Source organism: Sciurus vulgaris (assembly GCF_902686455.1).
Source record: "Sciurus vulgaris genome assembly, chromosome: 15".
In the NCBI taxonomy this organism is placed as follows: Eukaryota; Metazoa; Chordata; class Mammalia; order Rodentia; family Sciuridae; genus Sciurus; species Sciurus vulgaris.
The window spans coordinates 2,513,686-2,534,034 of NC_136476.1; the positions used below are offsets into that span (position 1 = coordinate 2,513,686).

Consider the following 20,349-nt stretch of genomic DNA (forward strand, 5'->3'; position numbering starts at 1 on the left):
TAGACAGAACATGGTAGTAACTGAAAAGAAATGCAAGGACGGTCTTGTTTAACTGAAATCTGGAAGTCCCCACTGAGCAGAATTAGCAACTTCAGAGGGAAGAACATCTAGGAGCCAATATAGAATGTTTATTGAACGAATGAAAGAGTATTGATTCTACACCAGCTCTATTAATAAAACTTTATATACTTAGTTCCCCATTCATGTTAAAAAATTATTTTCTACTTTTTAGAAAAAACAAGGAGAGAAATGACAGCCAAAGGTTCTACAGGAATGGAAATTCTGCTGTCAACATTAGAGGTAAATCACTAACAGCCTTTAATTATATAATTACTTATAAGAAGCTATACTGAAGGAAACAAGCTATACACACACACAAACACTAATCATATATATATATATATTTTTTTCTGTCTTAAGAGAGCTAGGAAATGTGGTGCAGTGGTAGAGTGCTTGCCTAGAATGCTTGAGGCCCTGGTGTTCAACCCCAGCACTGTCACCTCCCACCAAAACGAAACATTAGCTTTCCAGCTAATGTGAATCTTTAGCTTAAAATAATGATTAACGTTGGAAAGTCTTATTTATTCTATGTGGCAGCTGATATACAGTCATGATTTGTTTTATTCTTTATTTATTGGTTTAGTAACTGTTGATGATACTTGAATTTCTATGCCAGTGTAAAAGTTTTGAGTAGAAACCAAGAATGTATTCAAGTCAGGGTACTATATTTCATTCAGTGCAATGTTGAGAAAAAGAAATTTTAGTTCTTTGATAGGAAATTTTAAATATATAAGGATATCAGTTTTTAAAAATATAAAATATTTATAATATTAAAAAATGTAAAGTTTTAGTAACTAGAATAGTTTTAGAAATTACATGTGAGTAGTAGATAAGTACCAGTGTAAAAGAATAGAAAACCCAAACCTAATTTAAAATGCTTATGGGAATTTAGTACTATTTGATAAAGGTGGCATTTTAGATCAGGGATGAATAGAGGGATTGCTTAATAAATGGAGCCTGGGACAAAATGATAGCCATTTGGAAAAGCATGTTACTTTTACAAAATAAAATTCCATTTGATGCGAAGGTTTAGGCATGGCAAATAAAATCATATACTGGAGGAAGGAATGGGAGAAATTTAAAAATATTCTTATAACAAGGATGTTTTCTAAGTATAAAAAAATGGGAGGTATAAAATAAAAGGTTGACAAATTTAACTACATTAACAAGTGCATGGAAAAAACACCAAAGATATTTGGACAATGAGGAAAAACTCTTTCAAATCACTAACTTCTTCAACATAGAAGGAACTACATATCATTAAGGAAGAGACGTTCATGACCAATAGAAAACCATGTGAAGGCTTATGATTGGAAGGTTTATGATTGGTTATGCTTAGATAGTTCTCAGAAAAAGGAAGACAAATGTCAGTTGAAATTAAGCATCGCTTTTAATAAAAGTAACCAGAGTACCATGTTGAAGCGTTTTCATTTATTAGATTGATTGTCCAAACTTTACAAAATAGTACTCTTCTGTGTTGCTGATGAAAGTGTAAGTTATTCCAGGGAGAGCAATTTGGTAATGTCTTTTGACTCAGAATTTCATTTCATGTACAGAAGTATATTTTCATCACATATAAACATATTTGCTTAGTTATTTGCTGTAATTTTTAAATAGCAAGATACTAAAAGTAACCTGATGTCCCATGGGTAGGTGACTGGTTACATAATAAGTGGTGTAACCTTATAATGGAATTTATTGTTCAAACTTTAAAAAGAATAATGAAGAAACTATTTATTAACATGAAAAACGTGTGTTTACGTGAATATCTTTTATATGCATATTAGTTTAGGGAGAACTCATAAGAAACTGATAACATGATTGTCTCCTGAGACACGAGCTGACTAAGTGACTGAGTAGTCACCATATATATATTATAGTGCCTTTTTTTCTCCTTCTCTCCTTTCTTTTTTCCTCTTTTCCTTCCTCTCTTCTTTCCTTCAGTAGGATAGAACAGAAGGCCTTGAAGTTGCAAGTCAAAGACTGTACCATTGAGCTGTGTCTCAGTGGTTCTTTTACTTTTCTTATCTGTTTGGTAGAAATATAGGAATTCAAATGACAAATTAATTGCTTTTGTAATCTTGATTCTAAGAAAATAATAACTACAAAAATATTTCTAAAAGTTTTGAGAGGCAAAAAGAAGAGACTGAAGTTGATAAGAGAACAGTGGAAACCTGAATACATTTGTTCCTAGAGAAATTTAGAAAGTCACTTGTAAAATATAGGTAGTTTCCAACAGTACAGAAAGTTTGAACTTCACATTTACCATGTTTTAATAAAGCAAATCAACTGTCTATTTCAGAACACTAAAGATCTTCAAACTACGCTAAATATATTGAGCATTCTTGTTGAACTGGTTTCAGCTGGTAAGTTTTTGTTTCCTTTGGTCTGATTTCTATTTGTAAACAGTGATCTGCAGTGTATTATGTGTACTTTGAATTTTTTGATACTCTGAGGGTATTCTGAATATTGGGATTTGGAAACTGAAATATATTCCTTTGTTATTTTGTTTGGGGTTTATTCCAGTATCCCTCAAATTACCCCTGCAACCATTAGTTTTAGAGTTTTGAATCTAGAATTTTGGTATTGCTTATGTTCACTCTTTGTGTGCTGTTTTCTGTTAGACAAATGAGATAACATAAAATACGATTTTGATAATATTTGCTTGATTTTAGGAATCAGAACTTTAAATCTGTCTTCAATATGGACAACTTACTATGGAAGATATACTGTTAAATTTTTTTTTTTTTTTTTTTTACATTTAGGTGGAGGTCGAAGAGCGAGTTTCTTAGTCTCAAAAGGTGGTTCACAAATATTGTTACAACTACTTACAAATGCCAGCAAAGAATCTCCCCCCACATGAGGAGTTAATGGTACAGATTCATTCTGTTCTAGCAAAGATTGGACCAAAAGGTAAGGGTTTCACTCGTATAATTATTGAATCTAGAACCATCTTTGTATCATCAGTTCTTTATGCCTTGAAGTTGCTTAGTTTTTTAAAAATTTGTTTTTATTAGTGCATCATAGTTTTACATAATTATCAGGTTCATTTTGACATATTTATAAATGCATATAAAATAATTTCCCCTATTTCAGTCTCCAGTACTACCCCCTGACCTTCGCCCCCATTCCCTTTCTCTGATACTCATATAGAAGGTACTCTGACTCTATTGGTCTTCCTCTATTGATTTATTTTTTAATAGGAACATTATAGTTATACATGAAAATGAAATTTATTGTGATTATTCGTACATGCACATAGTATAATTAGGTCAATTTTATAGCGCAGTTTCTCCCCTTTTCCTTTCCTCCTACCTCCATCTCAATTTCTTCCTCTACTCCACTCTTCTCCCTTCTGTTTTCATGAGATTCCCCCTCTTTACAAATTCCTTATTTCTCTCTAACTTCATATTGGAGAAAACATTCAACTGTTGACTTCTGAGTCTGGCTTATTTCACTTAGCTTTTGACTAGCAAATGACATAATTTCATTTTTCTTTATGGATAAGGAAAACTTCATTGTGTATATATGTCACATTTTCTTTATCAATCCATCTATTGAGGTACACCTAGGCTTTTTATAGTAATAGGCAAGAAATGAGGATCCAGAATTCATGAATAATTCTATTGCATGTGGTAGAAAAAGACAAATTCTTCAGAATTACAAATGTGTCTTGATGTGTTTGTGTGACTGCTTATGAATGTGTTTAAAGGATACACATACTGTGAATATTGTTGAGGCTAGAAAGAGGGAGTATGGATGGGGATGTTTTGAGGAGCACAGAGGTAAACTGTCAGTGCTTTTCATTCATGTCATAATTTTGTTGGATAGGGTGTTCAGGGAACTTACGATCTAGTTATAAAGACCAAAATAGATATGAAAAATTATGAGACCAATTATTATAATAGTAAGACATTACAATTTTAAAAAGTACGAAGTCATAAGAATGGATGTAGAACAGAGAAGGAAACTAATTTAGGTTAACAGAGGAAGGTGTTCAAATGGAGACTAAAGTTATAGTTGTATATCTGCACAAAGATTAAAATGATTCCCTTAACTCTTAGGATTGTGCTTTAAGAGTTTTGCCAATGCTTTGTGGCTTGCATATGGGTCTTAAAATTTCAAGTGTCTGGTTAAAATGCTTGTTCCTGGGTTCAATCCCCAGTACCTCCTCCACTTCTAAAAGTATTTGTGTACATAGTTTATGCATTTATGTGTATTTCATGCCTATCTTTGTGTGTTGTGCTAATGTTTAAATAGTACTTTAAGCATGTATTCTTTAAGAATTCAACCTTGAGGGCTGGAGTTGTGGCTCAGTGGTAGAGCTATGTGCCTGGCATGTATGAGACCCTGGGTTCGATACTAAGCACCACATATATAAATACATAAAATTAAAAAAAAAAAAAAGATCCATTGACAACTGAAACAAATTAAAAAAAAAAAAAAGAATTCAACCTTGAGTAGACTTTAATTTCCTAGGTATATTTGGGACCTTAGGACTTAAATAAATGTTCAGTTTAAGAAATATGTTATCTATATCTTTTTTTTTTTTAAAACTTTGAGATTTAAGGATTCCCTTTTGGAATTTTTATGTAAAATAAAAATGAAAAATAAAATAAGAAACCTTTTTTGTTGATGAATATTGTTAATTCATGCTTCCTCTTCCTAATTAGAACCAGGTTATCTTTCATATACCTTTTATGAAATTAAATTATGATATTGATGCATTTAATTTGTTGTATTTGTTTAATGTTCCTTTAGAGTTGAAGGTCATCTTTATTTTCTTCTACATATTTTAAGTTTGTGCTATTTACTTTATTTGTCCTAGTCTTCTATTTTTGTTATTCAAGGACTTTGTACAGTGATTCTTCCTTTTTCAGGGGGGGTGGGATGGGAAATTGAACTCAGGGGCACTTGACCACTGAACCAGCCCTATTTTGTATTTTTATTTAGAGACAGTGTCTCACTGAGTTGCTTAGCTTCTTGTTGTTGCTGAGTCTGGCCTTGAACTTATGACCTTCCTGCCTCATCCTGCAGGGCGCTGGGATTACAGGTGTGCACCACCACGTCCAGCTCTTGAGTGATTTTCATTGCTAATTTTTTTTTTTCTTGTGAGATGAGAGTAATAGTCCCTTAACAACATTTAATTCTTTTTAACTTAAATTTCTTGCTGCTCGCAGCATATCTCCTTTTCTTGGATCTCCTTGCTTTCTTTGTTTAAATCTTAATATTCTTTTATTTTTGGTTTGTTTCTATGTTTTTTAAAATACATTTTTAGTTGTAAATGGACACAATATTTTATTTTTGTGTGGTGCTGAGAATCGAACTCAGGCCTCACATGTGGTATGCAAACACTCTTCCACTGAGCCACAACTCCAGCCCTACATCTTAATATTCTTAAATTCTCATTGTTTACATTTTTAAAAAATCTTTTTACTCTTCTGATGAGAATACTCATCAAGAACTGTGATTTCCAAACACAAAGTAATGATAATGAGGTAGAAATGTCAACTACCCTGATTTAGTCAGTATATATTATATACCTGTATTAAAATATCACACTGTAACCCATAAATTATGTTAATCAAAAATTTTAAAAAATTCAAGAGAAGTTTTAACTATTTGATCATTACATACTGATGCATATGTTGAATTATTAGTGTGCCTCATCAATTTATACCACTAAAAATAATAAAAAAGAGCTTCTTTCTTTTCTGTTATGTCCCTTAGACATTTATATGTTAGTATTAGTTACATAGCTGTTGATTTTCCCCCTAATTTATATTCTTTCATAAGTATGAAAAGAATACTGTCCATTTTAAATTAGTAATATTGGTAGTGTACATTTAGATTCTCTAAGTTCCTTTTAACTGTGTGATGATATTCTGGCAAATGTGTTGAATTAGACAGATTTGTTTGTGTAGAGGGTCAGTTAAATTCTTCCTTTTATGACAAATTAAGTATTGGCCTATGCCAGCCCCTGTCCTTTTGCCCTGTTCTTTTACTTGCTCCTCAGTATATTCTTTTAAGCCATGCTTCAAAAGTTTATAGAATATTTAACAAATCATACAAGAAATGATTATAACTTTAATTATTTCAGGTCAGCTTCATATTTGCTGGTATGAATTCATAATTTAAATTTAAAATGTCCTTGCTTTATGACTTCATTTTATTCAAAAGTTAATGTGAAAACCTTTTTTTTTTTAACAGATAAAAAATTTGGAGTGAAAGCTAGAATTAATGGGGCTCTGAATATAACTCTGAGTTTGGTCAAACAGAATTTGCAGAATCATCATTTGGTTCTACCTTGTCTTCAGCTTTTAAGAGTGTATTCTGCCAATTGTGAGTATTTCAGAGTGACCTTTACTCGGTGTTGTGAAGTTATGCAAAATGAAAATCTTAATTTACCTTGACTCTATAAACTTCTCACGTTCATGAGAAAGAGAAGATTTAATATGACTTGTTTCAGCTCTTAAGTTCAATTCAACGGAAGTATTGTGGGGTAAGGAGGTAAGTTGACAAATCTTGAGAATTCTCACTCATCCCCTTAATTTGTAGGGGACTAGAGTGAGGGGAATGAATAGGTTGCCTCTGGGAAAAGTTGTGGAAAAACTCATATACCTCTTGGGATTTTCACAGGTGAGAAGAAAGCTGAGAAGGAAAGGTAGGGTCAGTTATCTTCAGTAATCAGTAGGGAAGTGGCAGAATGGAAAAACCATAGTACAGGAGCCTCTGAGGAATATATTAAGGAGAGAGACTGACTCAGATAAAATGTCCCTCAAACACATATTCTCACTTAGCTACACATGCATTCCTTTTTTATTCTCTGACTGTGAAAATGAAGGGTTTAGTGAAAGAACTAAAATTCAAATTGTAGAATATGTGTTATTGCAGAATATCACTGCAAAATAATTAAGAAGTACTAGATTGGGGTGTGTGTGTGTATGTATACATAAACTTATATAAACATATGTTAAGTGTGTGTATGTGTATATATCTATGCTTTCACAATATGGTGTGCTTAAAGAAAATAGCTTTTGAACACTTAAGTGGTGAACACCTGTATAATTAAAAAGAATATAAGGAAATGAATGAATGAATGAATGATCTAACCAGAGAAGAGCAGAGAAATAAACATAATGAGAGTGGAGGAATGAGATAGTAAAAGAAAAAAAAAATGAAACAATACATTAGAAAATAGAAAAAAAATTGATTTTAAAATGAAAACTGAATTGGATTAAAAATAAAATGAATAAACCACCAGATATAATCAAGAACACAGAAAAAACAGCCACAAAATTAGAAGAGATATTGAAGTAACAAACTGAGAGGAAATTAGTATAATTTTACAAAACATTAAGAGCTACATTTTTGGTGGCATTTTATTGAATTAGCTACTGACTAGCAAATGGTTACCTAAAATTTAAAAAAAATATCTGTTCAGAATTGAAAATGTTGGACACAGTTTCCCTGTTAGGCAATTTTATTTGCATATTCCATGTGAAATAACAAAATTGTTCCTGTTTTTCCCTCCTCCATACAGTTGCTTCTATTAAGGTTCTCATCATATCTCACCTAGATCACAATATCCTAATGTGGCTCTTAAAACCATTTTCTCCAGAGTGCTATGAGTTCTTCCTATTTATGTAACACACATCTGATTTCTTGTTCCTTTTGGGCAATTCCCAAGAGAACGACTTTTAGGACTTGTCTTAATTTGTTTCTTATTTTCTTTTCTCACTTCATTTTCCCATTGGTATGTTTTTGATACTGTGATTTAATGACATGTAATTGCTAATACCTATGGTGTTCAGAGACAATGAACATGTTATTCCTGTCTCTAAAGATATCCCAGAACTACATCTATGCCTTAATTCCAATTCAATTCTACGTAACACCTCACATTTAAAGACTGCACCCAGGCAACATTTTCTCCAGAAATGCTTCTCTCTCTCTTTCACACTCTGAATTAGGAACTCCTCAGTGGTGTAACCCAAATAGCCTATAACTCATAATCTAATTAGAATGTAATTTAGTAGCTATCTGTTTATGGTTTCTCTCATTCTCTCTATATTCTATACAGACCTTTTATTATTGTCTCTTAGTTCCCATGTTCAGCAAATTGATGGAAGAAACAAATGGAGCAACTGGAATCTTTTTTAATAATAATTTTTTTTTTGTTATGTAACTTGTTTCAAAATTTCCTTGCAACTTCCCATAAAACAAAAGAGAAAAAAAGAAAAAAAAATCCTCCCTTAAGTGATTAGCTAAGGTGGTCTTAAAGTGACTTACATTGACTTGAGTTCACATTTATTAACCACTTTGTATGTATTTTTAGCTGTGTATCACTAAGTGTACATATTTTGAAATCATTTTGTATCTTTTTTCTCTCTCTTTCAGCTGTGAATTCAGTATCCTTAGGGAAAAATGGAGTTGTGGAACTGATGTTTAAAATCATTGGACCATTTAGTAAGAAGAATTCAGGTCTTATGAAGTGAGTAAATGTTTTGAATGTAAACAGAGGTATATGCTTTGTTATTCTGGGCCTCATTATTTTGATAGGTACAATGAGAAGGTTGAATTAAGCTACAATATTTATAGAAATTTAGACTTTGAACAGTCTTAGTTTCTATAAGAGGAAATAAGATCATTTGTAGAGTATCATTCATTCAGAAACATTTATTGAGTGCCTACTATATTCCTCACCCAATTTTGTAGTCTTTTAATGACTAGTTCCTTCATTCTCATGATTATCTGAATATTTCTTAAATTTATGTTTCTATTTCTCTTTTGTGTGTTTTTTGTGATATGTATTTTATTTATATGTGTTGTGTGCATTTTGATTCACTTGTCCTTTTAACCTCAGAAAATGAAAGCAATTTGCAATTATTTGTTTATATTTATTATTTTCCTAAGCCTAGAAGTTATTCTTTAAATCTTTCTTATTATGTAATTTTTCAGACATATACAGCATGGATTTTATACTTTATTATATTACACTAATTAAATTAATTACATTAATTACTTATTGTGTTCAGCACTTACAAACATTGTACCATTTTTGTTTCATTTGTTTCTTCTCTGTACTTTTGTTTATTTTTCCTGGGTTACTTTTAGGCAAATCCTAGATATTTTCTTGGGATGATTCTCTCTGCATATAATTGTTTTCCTCTTAAGTACTTAAGTAGATAATTCAATTAAAATAAAGACTTAAAAAATAGCTATAGTACTACAGTAATGTCCGACAAAATTATTAATTTCTTAATACAATCTAAAATCTAGCCTGTATTCTTCAATTATCTCAAAATTGTCTTTCTATGGTTGGTTTGTTGGAATCAGAATCCAAACAAGATATACACATTATTGCTTTTTGTATTTAGGAAGTTCCCAGGTTTACACAGAAGTGGAGATAATAGTATAATGAACTCTGCATGCACCTGTCACCCAATTTCCACAGCAATTAATATCCTGCCATTTTTATTTATTCTTTACTTTTTCTGCCCATATTTTTTCCTGGATTATTTTAAATCAGATATCCACCATTACATTTCATCTGTAAATTCTTCAATATGATCATTATCAGATACAAATGTTTTTTTCTTTTTGTGTCATCACAATATTATTTGTGTGCTCAGTATCATCTCACTTTTTCTGGTTATCTAAGGAATGCAATTTTTACAGTTGGCTTGTTCATATCAGGGTCCAGACGAGGTCTGTGCAGTCTGTTTGATTGACATGTCTCATAAACTTAAAATCAGTAAAAGTCCCCCCATTTTTTTGATTCTGTTTTATTTGTTGAAGGAATTGTGTGATATTTCTTTAGAATGATCCACATTCTGGATTAGGGTGACTATGCTGGGGTCATTTAACAAACAGGTATGTTCCTTATATTTTCTGTATACTGGTAGAGCTAGTGACTTGATTGTATTTATTAGGTTCTAATCAAAATATTTCAGAGGTAGTTCAGGGTACTTTGTTTTGCATCATGTAAGTTGAGGGAATCCATCCATTAGAATGTTCCCATGTACTTGTCACTTAGTGATTTTTCACTCATTCTTTGGATTGCCTGGATCTGTTATTTTTTTAGGGGTTATAAAATAATGAATTTTCTAATTTTCTCATTTGTTCTGTATTAACTATGAATCTCTTATGAAGAAGACCTTGTTTACATAAACTATTTGGTTAAATTTTAGTCTAAAACAGGTGGTTCAGGACATTTCCTGTTTTCTTTTTTAACCCTTTCTTAATAAAGATCAACATATTTTAATATATTTTGGGTCCTTATTTGCACATATTATTAAATATTATTTGGTGGAGTGATTGAACATTACTTAGGCAAAGATGATACACAGTTTTGGAATATGTGATGAAATGTAACAAGACAAAATGTTTGTATCACAGTAAAACCAATTTAGGATCAGTGTAGTGTAGTGACTTAAGAGTGGGCTCTGAAGGCAGGCAGATCTGGATTTGCATATAGCCCTCTCACTGGCTCCATGATATGATGTAAGTGGCTTAACCTATTATGTCCCCCTTTCCTGTCTGTAAAGTGGTAATAATATCAGTACCTTCACTGTAAGATGATTAGGATTTAATGCGATGATTCTGATACCTAGTACAGTGCCTATATTAATGTAATATAGTTTAGGTAGGCAGTGTAGTAATGTGGCTGAGAATGAGTCCTAGCTAATACAAAATGTATGTGTATTTGCATGTATGTTTGTGTGTGTATATATAGGTGGTGCTGGAAGTTGAACCCAGGGCTCCATACATGCCAGACAAGCACTTTGCCTACCAGGGAACTACATCTTCAGCCCTATTTTTAAATTTATATATCTTCCTTAATCTGTAAGGAATTTAATTAAAAAACAACAACTAATTTTAACTTTATTTTTACTTCCAAAAGAATAAATAATTCAGTGACTACATATGTCCATCTTGATTGCTTTGTCTTTTTTAATAATTTGAAGGTCTTCTCCCAAATTAACTAAGAAAACTCAGTTATCTAGAGCTTTCTATTGTAGTTCTTCCTCCCCTTAAAAATACCCCATCTTAAAAGGGAAGAAGATTGAGAGAGATTTATGTTGGAAGGGTGATGCTTTCCTTTAGGATTTCCTTCCTTTCCAGTTTAAGGGTTCAGATTTAAAGCTGTTAATCCAAAATGAAACACTTGAGAAAGTTATTGTAACTGTGGTTTTTTGAGTTTCTCTATGTTGCTGGTCATTGTAAGGATTGACTCTCAAAGAAAAGTAGATTAACTTCAGCACCTGGATTTAAGCTTTTCTTCCTTTACTGTAAGACACAGACTACTTTCCAAGTTATTGGTTGTGTTGTTCTTTCCCAGAAAGATTGGGAAAATTTATGAGAAAGTATAAATTATTGATACTAAGAAATTTTTATCAATTTAACCTAATACTATATTTCAACAAATCTTATATTTTGAAATTCTTTGATAACTTTAATAAATTCATGCTGGCTTATAAATGTCAGAATCTCAAAAATTTTTTGTGCTGAAGTTTAGTATGTTTAAAAATTATTTTTGGTGGTAAATTTTAAAGATGAGTTTTTACCAGGCTTCATAATTTTTTTTAAAATTTAACAGAACAATAGAATAAACTCGATGGGCTCTAGAGTCAGAAAAAACAGTTACTGTTTCAACTTGCCAGTGTTGAAGAATAAATGTAAAAAAATACCATGTTATAAAAATGTTTTAGGATTAAAAGCTGTGAGAAACATTATTATTTGGTTCAAGCATGTTGTAAACAACTGCCAGCCTGGAGAAAGACTTTCTGAAAGTACTGTAATATTTTTGTAGTTTTGAATAACGAATTAACTATAGATGGGAAAATCCTATGGGTTCATTGTAAGCAATTACATACAATATATTGTTTTCGTTTCTTAGGGCTATTTTATCAGAGTACCCCAAATGTGGTGGCTTAAAACAACAGAAATATATTGCCTCACAGTTTTAGAGAGTTTAAGTTCAAAATCAAAATTCTCAGAAGGGTCATGCTCCCTCTAAAACCTATAGGGGAGAATCCTTCCTAACTTCTTTCTGGCTTTATTTTATTTTGTTTTTGTTGTGGTACTGGAGATTGAACCTAGAGTTTCTCTACCACTGAGATATACCTCTCAACCCTTTTTCCTTTATTTTGAGACAAGTTGCCCAGTTCTCAAACTTGAGAACTCAGCCTCCTGAAAAGCTGAGTTCACAGGCGTGTGCCACCCCTCCTTGCTCTTTCTACCTTTTGATGGTTGCATTGATGTTTGCAGTCCTAGTAGGCAGCTGTAGCATTTCACTTTTTGCCTTCATTACATGGTGATGTTCTCCCCTTGTGTGTGTCTTCTCATGGTCTTCTCTCTTATTGGAACAGCATTCATGTTGTGTTAAGGGCCCACCTCCTCCAGTATGACCTCATCTTAACCAATTCTGTCTCCAGTGATGGTATTTTCAAATAAGGTTACATTCTGACATCCTGGGGGTTAAGAATTCAACATGCGTTTTTTGGGGATGCAGTTCTACCCATAACAGTGATTAACAATTAAGTGTAAATATTTAATGGTAGCCATCATTTCTGATCTTTCACTTTGTTAACTGTCTTTCTTCTACATAGTTACCTAAAATGTCATTATCTTATTTTCGATGGATTGTGGTAGTTTGTATTGTAAAATTGTTAATAAAAACACTGCTTATATTGAATGGCAAGGAATACACAGTTGAATCTGTTACTTATTGTAGAGAACACATACACAAGTCAGTGAGCCTTGAGACTTGTTAAATATGATTAATCACAGATCGTTTAGTGCTTTGTGGAGTAAATATTTTGTTTCAATTTTATTACCACTTCTTAAATAAAAGAAATTTATAACATTTCAAAGTGCCATAGAAAAAGGGATTTACTTAATTCCCATATTAGACCTGATTGTTGAAAACACCTTTCCTACATATAATAAATTGTATATATTCATAGTGTACAGTTGATACAGTTGATAAGAATGACATTTTGCAGGGTTGACTAAGTCTTCAGGCAGTGCTGAGGGCCCTTGATACTTTAGGGGCCTACAAAGATGTTTTAATTTCTTTAAAGTTATAAGAAGAAAAGTGAACTTTCAGGCAGAAAATGATTTAATTTGTTATTATTAACACATCTTTATACCAATACAGTTATAATATATCAATTTTAAGTATATATAACCTAAAATGTATATTTTATATATATATATTTATATTTATATTTAATGGAGGAAGGAAGGGCCTATGAAAGCAAAGAAGTGACTAGAGCCCATAAAAATCACAATATGGTCTTATATATCACAGTTAAAGATGTTTACGATAATGAGCATGTGTTGCCCCTTAAAACTTTACTGTTTCTTGGTAATTCCTCTCATGCTCCCTCCTCTTGGCCTGGGTTTAACCAGAGAATGCTTTCTGCGCTTTAGATTGATTTGGGTGTTCAGGAGTTTTGTATGCTTGATTTTTGTTGTTATTGTTGTTGGTGGTGGGGAATTGAATTTCTTTCATGCATCACATATTTAGATTTATATTGTTATGTAACATTCCTTTTAATCATTGTGTAGTATTCACAGTTGTATGTATATCATAATTTGTTTATCCAACTGCCTTTTGAAAGACATTTGAGTTACTCAGATTTTTGACTGTTAAAAATAAATCAGCTGTGAATGTTTATGTACAAAACTTTGTATGGCCTTTTTTTGTTGTTGTTGGGTAAATCCTTAGGAGTAGAGTGTCTGGATCAAATGGTAGTAGCATAAAACTGTTTTTTCTTAGCATGTTAAATTTTTTCTCTAGTTATTTGAACACATGGAGTACAGTGGTAGTAAGTATTTTGATGTTTTTGCACATTTATATCAGTTCTAGGTCAGTTTCATTTGTTTATTTGTCTTCATCATGGGTTTTAATTCCTTTCTTTTTGCAAGCCTTATCATTTTGTTAGGGGGCCAGCATTGTGCATTTTACCTTTCTGGATGCTGGGTATTTTGATGTTTCTGTGAATATTCAGGTTTTTTTTTTTTTTTTTTTTTTGGTGGTGCTGGGGATTGAACCCAGGGCCTCATGCTTGCAAGGCAAGCACTCTACCAAGTGAGCTATTTCCCCAACCCCTTTCAGGTTTGTTTTTGGGTACACAGGTTTCACAGAAAGAGTTTGATCTTTTGCAGTCTTTCTAGATTTTTTTGGTGGGAAGAGACTACTATTGAGTCTAGGACTAGTAATTCTTCCCTAGTGAGGCAAACTCCTGAGTCTTCTACCACAAGACACACGAATTATGAGAGCTTCCAATCTGGTTAAGGGAACAGGTACCATTCACAGCCCTGTGTGAATATCAGACACTATTCTCCAGTCTTTTTGGATGATCTTTTCCCTAGCCTTTTTAGTTACTTCACATACATGTACTGATCTCTGCTTCGTTGAATATTCAAACAGAAACCTCTGAAAAACCTCAGGACTTCTCTTTCTGTACAAGTTGCTTTTTCCATGGTCTGCCCTGTGCCCTGATTTAGTCTTCTCTGCTATGGCTCCCACGGTACAGTGAGCTGGGGCAATTCTAGGACCTCCCTTATTTGCTTTTATCCCTTATGGATTTCTGTCCTTCACTGCCTGACACTTAAATGTATTTAAATAGTTTATTTATTTTGTCCTTTTTTAAAAAAGTTACATCTCAGATGAGAGGGTAGATTTGGTTTCTGTTATTTCATGTTTTCTGGAAGTAAATGTTCAAGTTGTCTGTTTTTTTAAAATTATAATTATTAGTACATATTAATTGTACAAATTAGTGGGATTCATCTTAGTATTTCTACACTTGCATATATTATATATTAATCATGTCCATTCACTCTTTCCTGTGGCCCCTTCCCAGTTTCCAGTAATCCCTGTATCCCTTTTCTATTTTCAGGTTGCCTTTTCTCTTTTTCTTTCTGTATATGAGAGAAAACATACAATATTTGTCTATTGTTTGACTTATTTTACTAAACATATTGTCCTCTGGTTCCGTCCATTTTTCTGCAAATACAGGATTTCATTCTTCTTTATGGGTAATACTCCATTGTGTATATATACCATATTTTCTTTATCTGTTCATCTGTTGATAGGAACATTGGCTTCTTAGCTCAGCTATTATGAATAGTGTGGCAATAAACATGGGCCTGCAGGTATTTTTTTGCATGCTGACTTTATTTCCTTCAAATGGAATACCCAGGAGTATTATAGTTGGATCATATGGTAACTTTTTTTGTTGTTGTTTTTGTTTTTATGAACCTCTTTACTGTTTTACTTTTTGGCCATACTAATTTAATTCCCACCAGTGTATAAGGTTTCATTTTTTCCTACATCCTTGCTAGTGTTTTTTTTTTTGTTCTTTTGATAATAGCCAGTCTAACTAGAGTGAGATGAAATCTAACTGTACTTTTGCATTTTTCTGATGGCTAATGGTAGTGAAAAATTTTTCAAATCTTTATTGGCCATTTGTATTTCTTTGAGAAGTATCTATTCAGATTGCCAATTTTTTTGATTAGTTTGCTTATTTTTTGTTTAATTTTTTATTTTTAAATATATTTCGAATATTAATTGTCAGAAAAATAGCTGGCAGATTTTTTTCTAGTCTATAAGTTGTCTTTTCACTGTGTTGACTGTTTTCCTTTGCTTTGTAGAGGCTTTTTAATTTGTTGGAATTCCATTTGCCTGTTCTTTTTTTTTTTCTTGTGCTTTTGGAGTTGTATTCAGGAAATAATTGCCTATGCCGGTATCTTGAATTGTTTCTGCTATATTTTTGTCTAGTAGAGTTTTAGGTCCCACACTAAGTAAGGTCTTTGATCTACTATTTATTTATTTATTTATTTATATTAAAAATCATAAATTTACATAGGGCAATCTTGTTTGATTCATTGTTATTTTTTTCCCTTCCCCCTCCCCACCCCTCTTTTCCCTCTATACAGTCCTTCCTTCCTCCATTCTTACAACCCTCCTTAACCCTAACCCTAAACCTAACCCTAACCCTAATGCTAACCCCTCCCACCCCCCCTTATATGTCTTCATCTGTTTATCAGCGAGATCATTCGTCCTTTAGTTTTTTGAGATTGGCTTATCTCACTTAGCATGATATCCTCCAATTTCATCCATTTGCCTGCAAATGCCATAATTTTATCATTCTTCATGGCGGAGTAATATTCCATTGTATATATGTGCCACAGTTTCTTTATCCATTCATCAACTGAAGGGCATCTAGGTTGGTTCCCCAATCTGGCTATTGTGAATTGAGCAGCTATGAACATTGATGTGGCTGTATCTCTGTAGTATGCTGATTTTAAGTCCTTTGGTCTACTTTTGAGTTAGTTTTCAGCTACCTGGGGATATCCAGTTTTACAGGGCTATCTTTTCTTCAGCACTGTATGTTTTTGGCACCTTTGACAAGAATCAGTTGGCTAAAGATGTGTGGATTTATTTCTGAGCCCTCTGTTCTGTTTCATTGGCTTGTGGGTCTGTTTTTATGCTGGTTTTGTTACTATGGCTCTGTAGTATGCCTTGAAATCAGTTTTCCCCCATTCACTATTGTATTGAGGCCTTTTTCTTCCTTTATTTCTAGTAGTATTTGTTTTATAAAATTGGGCTCTCAGACATTTGATACATGCATATTTGTACTTATTTTATGTCTGTCATCACATTTACAGTTCTTCTTTCTTGTGTGGTCTGTCCAGTGATTATGAAGTTCCTTATCACACTTGTCACATTTGTGGGGCTTCTCAGCTATGTGGTTTTTCCGACTCATAAAAAGATCTGTTCTTTTAGAAAATTCCCTACACATGGAGCACTTGGAGATCATTTTCCTACTTGGCATTATGATTTGGAGGGGGCAGTTTCCTTGCAACTACTGTAGTTAGAGGATTGCTACTTCATAATATCTTATTTGGCCACTTTGGCAGTCTATCTGAGACTTGCCCTAACGGACAAGTTTAAGGTCAGCCTAAGCTTGTGCTGTTTATTAGTCTACAGAAGGTTTCTTCACAGATAGTATTCCTCATTCAGTGTTATTGTTTATAAAGCGACATTTACTTCCACATAAATTCTATAACTTTAATATAGAACTTTTTTTCAGCATTCCAGAGGGCTACCAAGGTATAAATCTTTGTGTTTTTAAGTCCCTGGAATCTTCCTCTTATAGGTAATCTTGTACATCTCACTTCTATAAAAAGAACTACACAGTGTGTCCCCAGTCTTTGAAGGTGAGATGGCACTGATTGGTTCTGAACCCCCACAGCCTCCTCTTGAAGAGTCAGAATGTTATTCTACCTCCTACACAGCAGTCAGGAAGCCTTTCTGGCAAACAGGCTCTTTGTTTGACTCCAGGTATGATAAGGTGTGCTTTTGGGAACTCCCCACAGGGATAGCATGTCAGTCTTCTTTTTTGATTCTGAAGAAGCAGCTCTCTTGTCTTCCAGAGGAATGTGTCTCTTGGATTTGCAGGTTGCAGTAACAGGAGTCAAACCCACAAGACATTCCAAAAGAAGAGACAGAAGCAGGGCCCAGAGTGGCTGCAGGACTGCAGGAGACCCTGAGTGAGGACCTAGCCTTTGTTGTGGTCAGGCAGTGGAGATATCCAGTAGCAGCAGACTTCTTTGCTGGCTGATGAGTCTTCCTCATCACCTGAATAGGTAGCCTACTCAGTGGCCACTGCCCAGGACAGAAGGTGCTCCCTCAGTGGCTTGGCCTGACGTGATAGGGCAATAGCCTAGCCAACCCTGATGGTCACTGTCCTGCTTATGGGCCTTGGGCCCTTGCTGTGGCCCCCAGGAGAATTGTGTGGATCTGGGAAGCTGCCTGAAGGACCACAGGTGAGATGGGTTGGAGGTGTATGGAGTCCAGCCTTGCTCATCTTGTGGGCCAGGTTGCCTTCTGGTTTTCTAATTCCTTTCTCAACAAATGCCTTATATTATTCATTTTCCATATCATTGAGTTTTTATTTGGCTCTAGGCATGTCATATTTTAAATTTTTTATTTTCCATTTTCTTTGCCAATTCTGTAGACCAGGACTGTTTGAAGAATTAAAGTAGAAAGCATATAGAAAGTACCTACAATGCTATCTTGTATTTTTCAGGTCTTACTTTTCTTTTCCATTTCAGTTTTTATAAACAAGTTTCATTTGGAAGACCTATTTAGTTCTGTATTTAATTTTGACCAATTTTAACTTCACTCTCCATCCGTATTCTCATAGTTTTACATTCTTTTGTGCGTTTTATTATACAACTAATGCAATGAAAATTCAACACATAATTTTATAATGTTCATTTTACTTTTAACTCACCATCACCAACATTTCACATTGTTTTGAGAAACTTATAGGTATGGATTTATGATATTTTAAAAAGTATATACTTTGTTTTTACTCTGTGAATATTATTATAAATAAAGTTTCACATGTTTGCTTTATTTGTGTCAAACCAAAGTGTAACTACTAAGAACTTTCTCTTACTGGTCTTTTGTTGAGTATCTACTTGGTGCATAGTCATGGATGATTATTTCAGGTATTACTATGAACCAATGTCCATCTTAAGTCTTCTGATCCATTATCTCTTTACCTTTTCCTGCATTTGGACATGCTGCCTCTACTTTACCACTAATGTATGCAACTTTTACTTTATTACCTTGTTTTTGGTTTTAACCTCTTGAGTAGTTTTTCATAGGTGTGCATATTTTATTACATTATGTAGATTGTAAAAATATCTGTTGAAGAGATAAGCTTGTTTTTAAATTTTATACCCATGAAGAACTCGATACTGTGGGTGTCTAGTAGGCATTCAACAAATGCTTAATTGTGAGTGAAATGCTTAGTTAAGTTTGATAGCATACATATTTTAATATAAATTAACTATAGTTGATTTCTCACTAAAAGGTACTATAGTTTGCAGCCTTACATTTTTAAAGTTATTGAAATTGTAATTTTTTTAGTAATTTATTTTTTAAAAACAACTTGAATTACAGGTTTTCCACAGTGATATGTATTTTTATAGCTGATTAATGGCAACTGATTTCACTGTGAGTATTTTATGTTCAAAAAAATATATGTATATTCAATTTTTAGGAGTATTCCTTTGTCCTCTCTGGGGATGTAAGAATTTTTGAGATAATAGTTACTTTCTTTGGTGCCTCTTGGCTGACAGACATTAAGGGCTTATTCTTCTTTTCTCCAACTTCTGTGTTCTAAAATGTTTTACACTTGTTATCACCTTAATATGAGATTATAGCTTGATAGAACTGAAATACTTTAATGTCAGAAAGCTAAGAAATTATCTGTAGAATTTTATAGTTATTAAATGAATCTGTTGAAACTTGGTTTTGTTTTAATACCTTTATAAGCCAGGGACAATGATTCTTGATAGTATGGTTCCTTTGTGACTTTTCTCAGGGTCAATGATAGATATCATTCATCTAACTTCTGACATAAAGACTTAGACAATGTTAATTTTCTTCTTTTTCTTTCTTAAAAATTTTTGGTACTTTTGCTATTTTAGTCTTCTTCATATCTAATTTTAAGCTGAAGGGAAAGATGAATATGGAGAAACGCCATATGTAATTGATGCTCTTAACAAGAATAAGTTTGGAATAGATAATAGAATTACTTATCTTACAAGATTGTATGAATTTACTATTGTAGATTAATTTTACTAGTTTTGTTGTTGTTTGTGTTTTCTTGTTGTGTTGACAGGGTTGCTTTAGACACTCTTGCTGCATTGCTAAAATCAAGTAAGTTTTTAAATACTAGAAATACTAGATACTATTTTCCTGAGCATTCTATTTACTATGTTAAAGAAACTGGAAATGTAGATTTAGTTTTGTAGTTTTAAAGCTGGTTTTTAATATTTAATTTTGAAATTTATTTTGTCTTCTAGTGCAGTTGATATATATTACTAATGCCATATGTTTATTGCATTATAATTTTTTCAGTACATTTATGTAATTAAGTACATTTATTTCCTATTTCTAAAGTATTTATATAAACTTGAAGCTATATTAGTAGAGGAAAATAAGTAAATTTCATTTAAGTATCTTTTTTTAAAGAGTAAAACTTTAACACGATAAATATAACTTTTACTATGAGAAGTTCTCTTTATATATGATTTTATCTTAGATTCTTTTATTAGCAATTTTGTTTCTACCACAAATTCAAATTGATAACATTTAAAAAGTGACTGTTAATGTAAGCTTACAGTCTAATTAATTCATTTAGAAAATAAATTACTTTATCTTAACAATTAAAGCATTAGAGTAGATGTGTGTTA

General features: G+C 32.6%; 1 protein-coding gene across 1 annotated transcript in view; it reads left to right on the plus strand.

The window, feature by feature from the left end:
• The window catches only part of AGTPBP1 (ATP/GTP binding carboxypeptidase 1), a 170,299-nt gene that overhangs the window by 46,843 nt on the left and 103,107 nt on the right, over positions 1–20,349 (plus strand). The window contains 7 exon segments of the mRNA XM_079113373.1: positions 233–300; positions 2,363–2,426; positions 2,826–2,911; positions 2,913–2,973; positions 6,271–6,402; positions 8,461–8,554; positions 19,776–19,813. Coding sequence (XP_078969499.1) covers positions 233–300; positions 2,363–2,426; positions 2,826–2,911; positions 2,913–2,973; positions 6,271–6,402; positions 8,461–8,554; positions 19,776–19,813 — 543 coding nt within the window.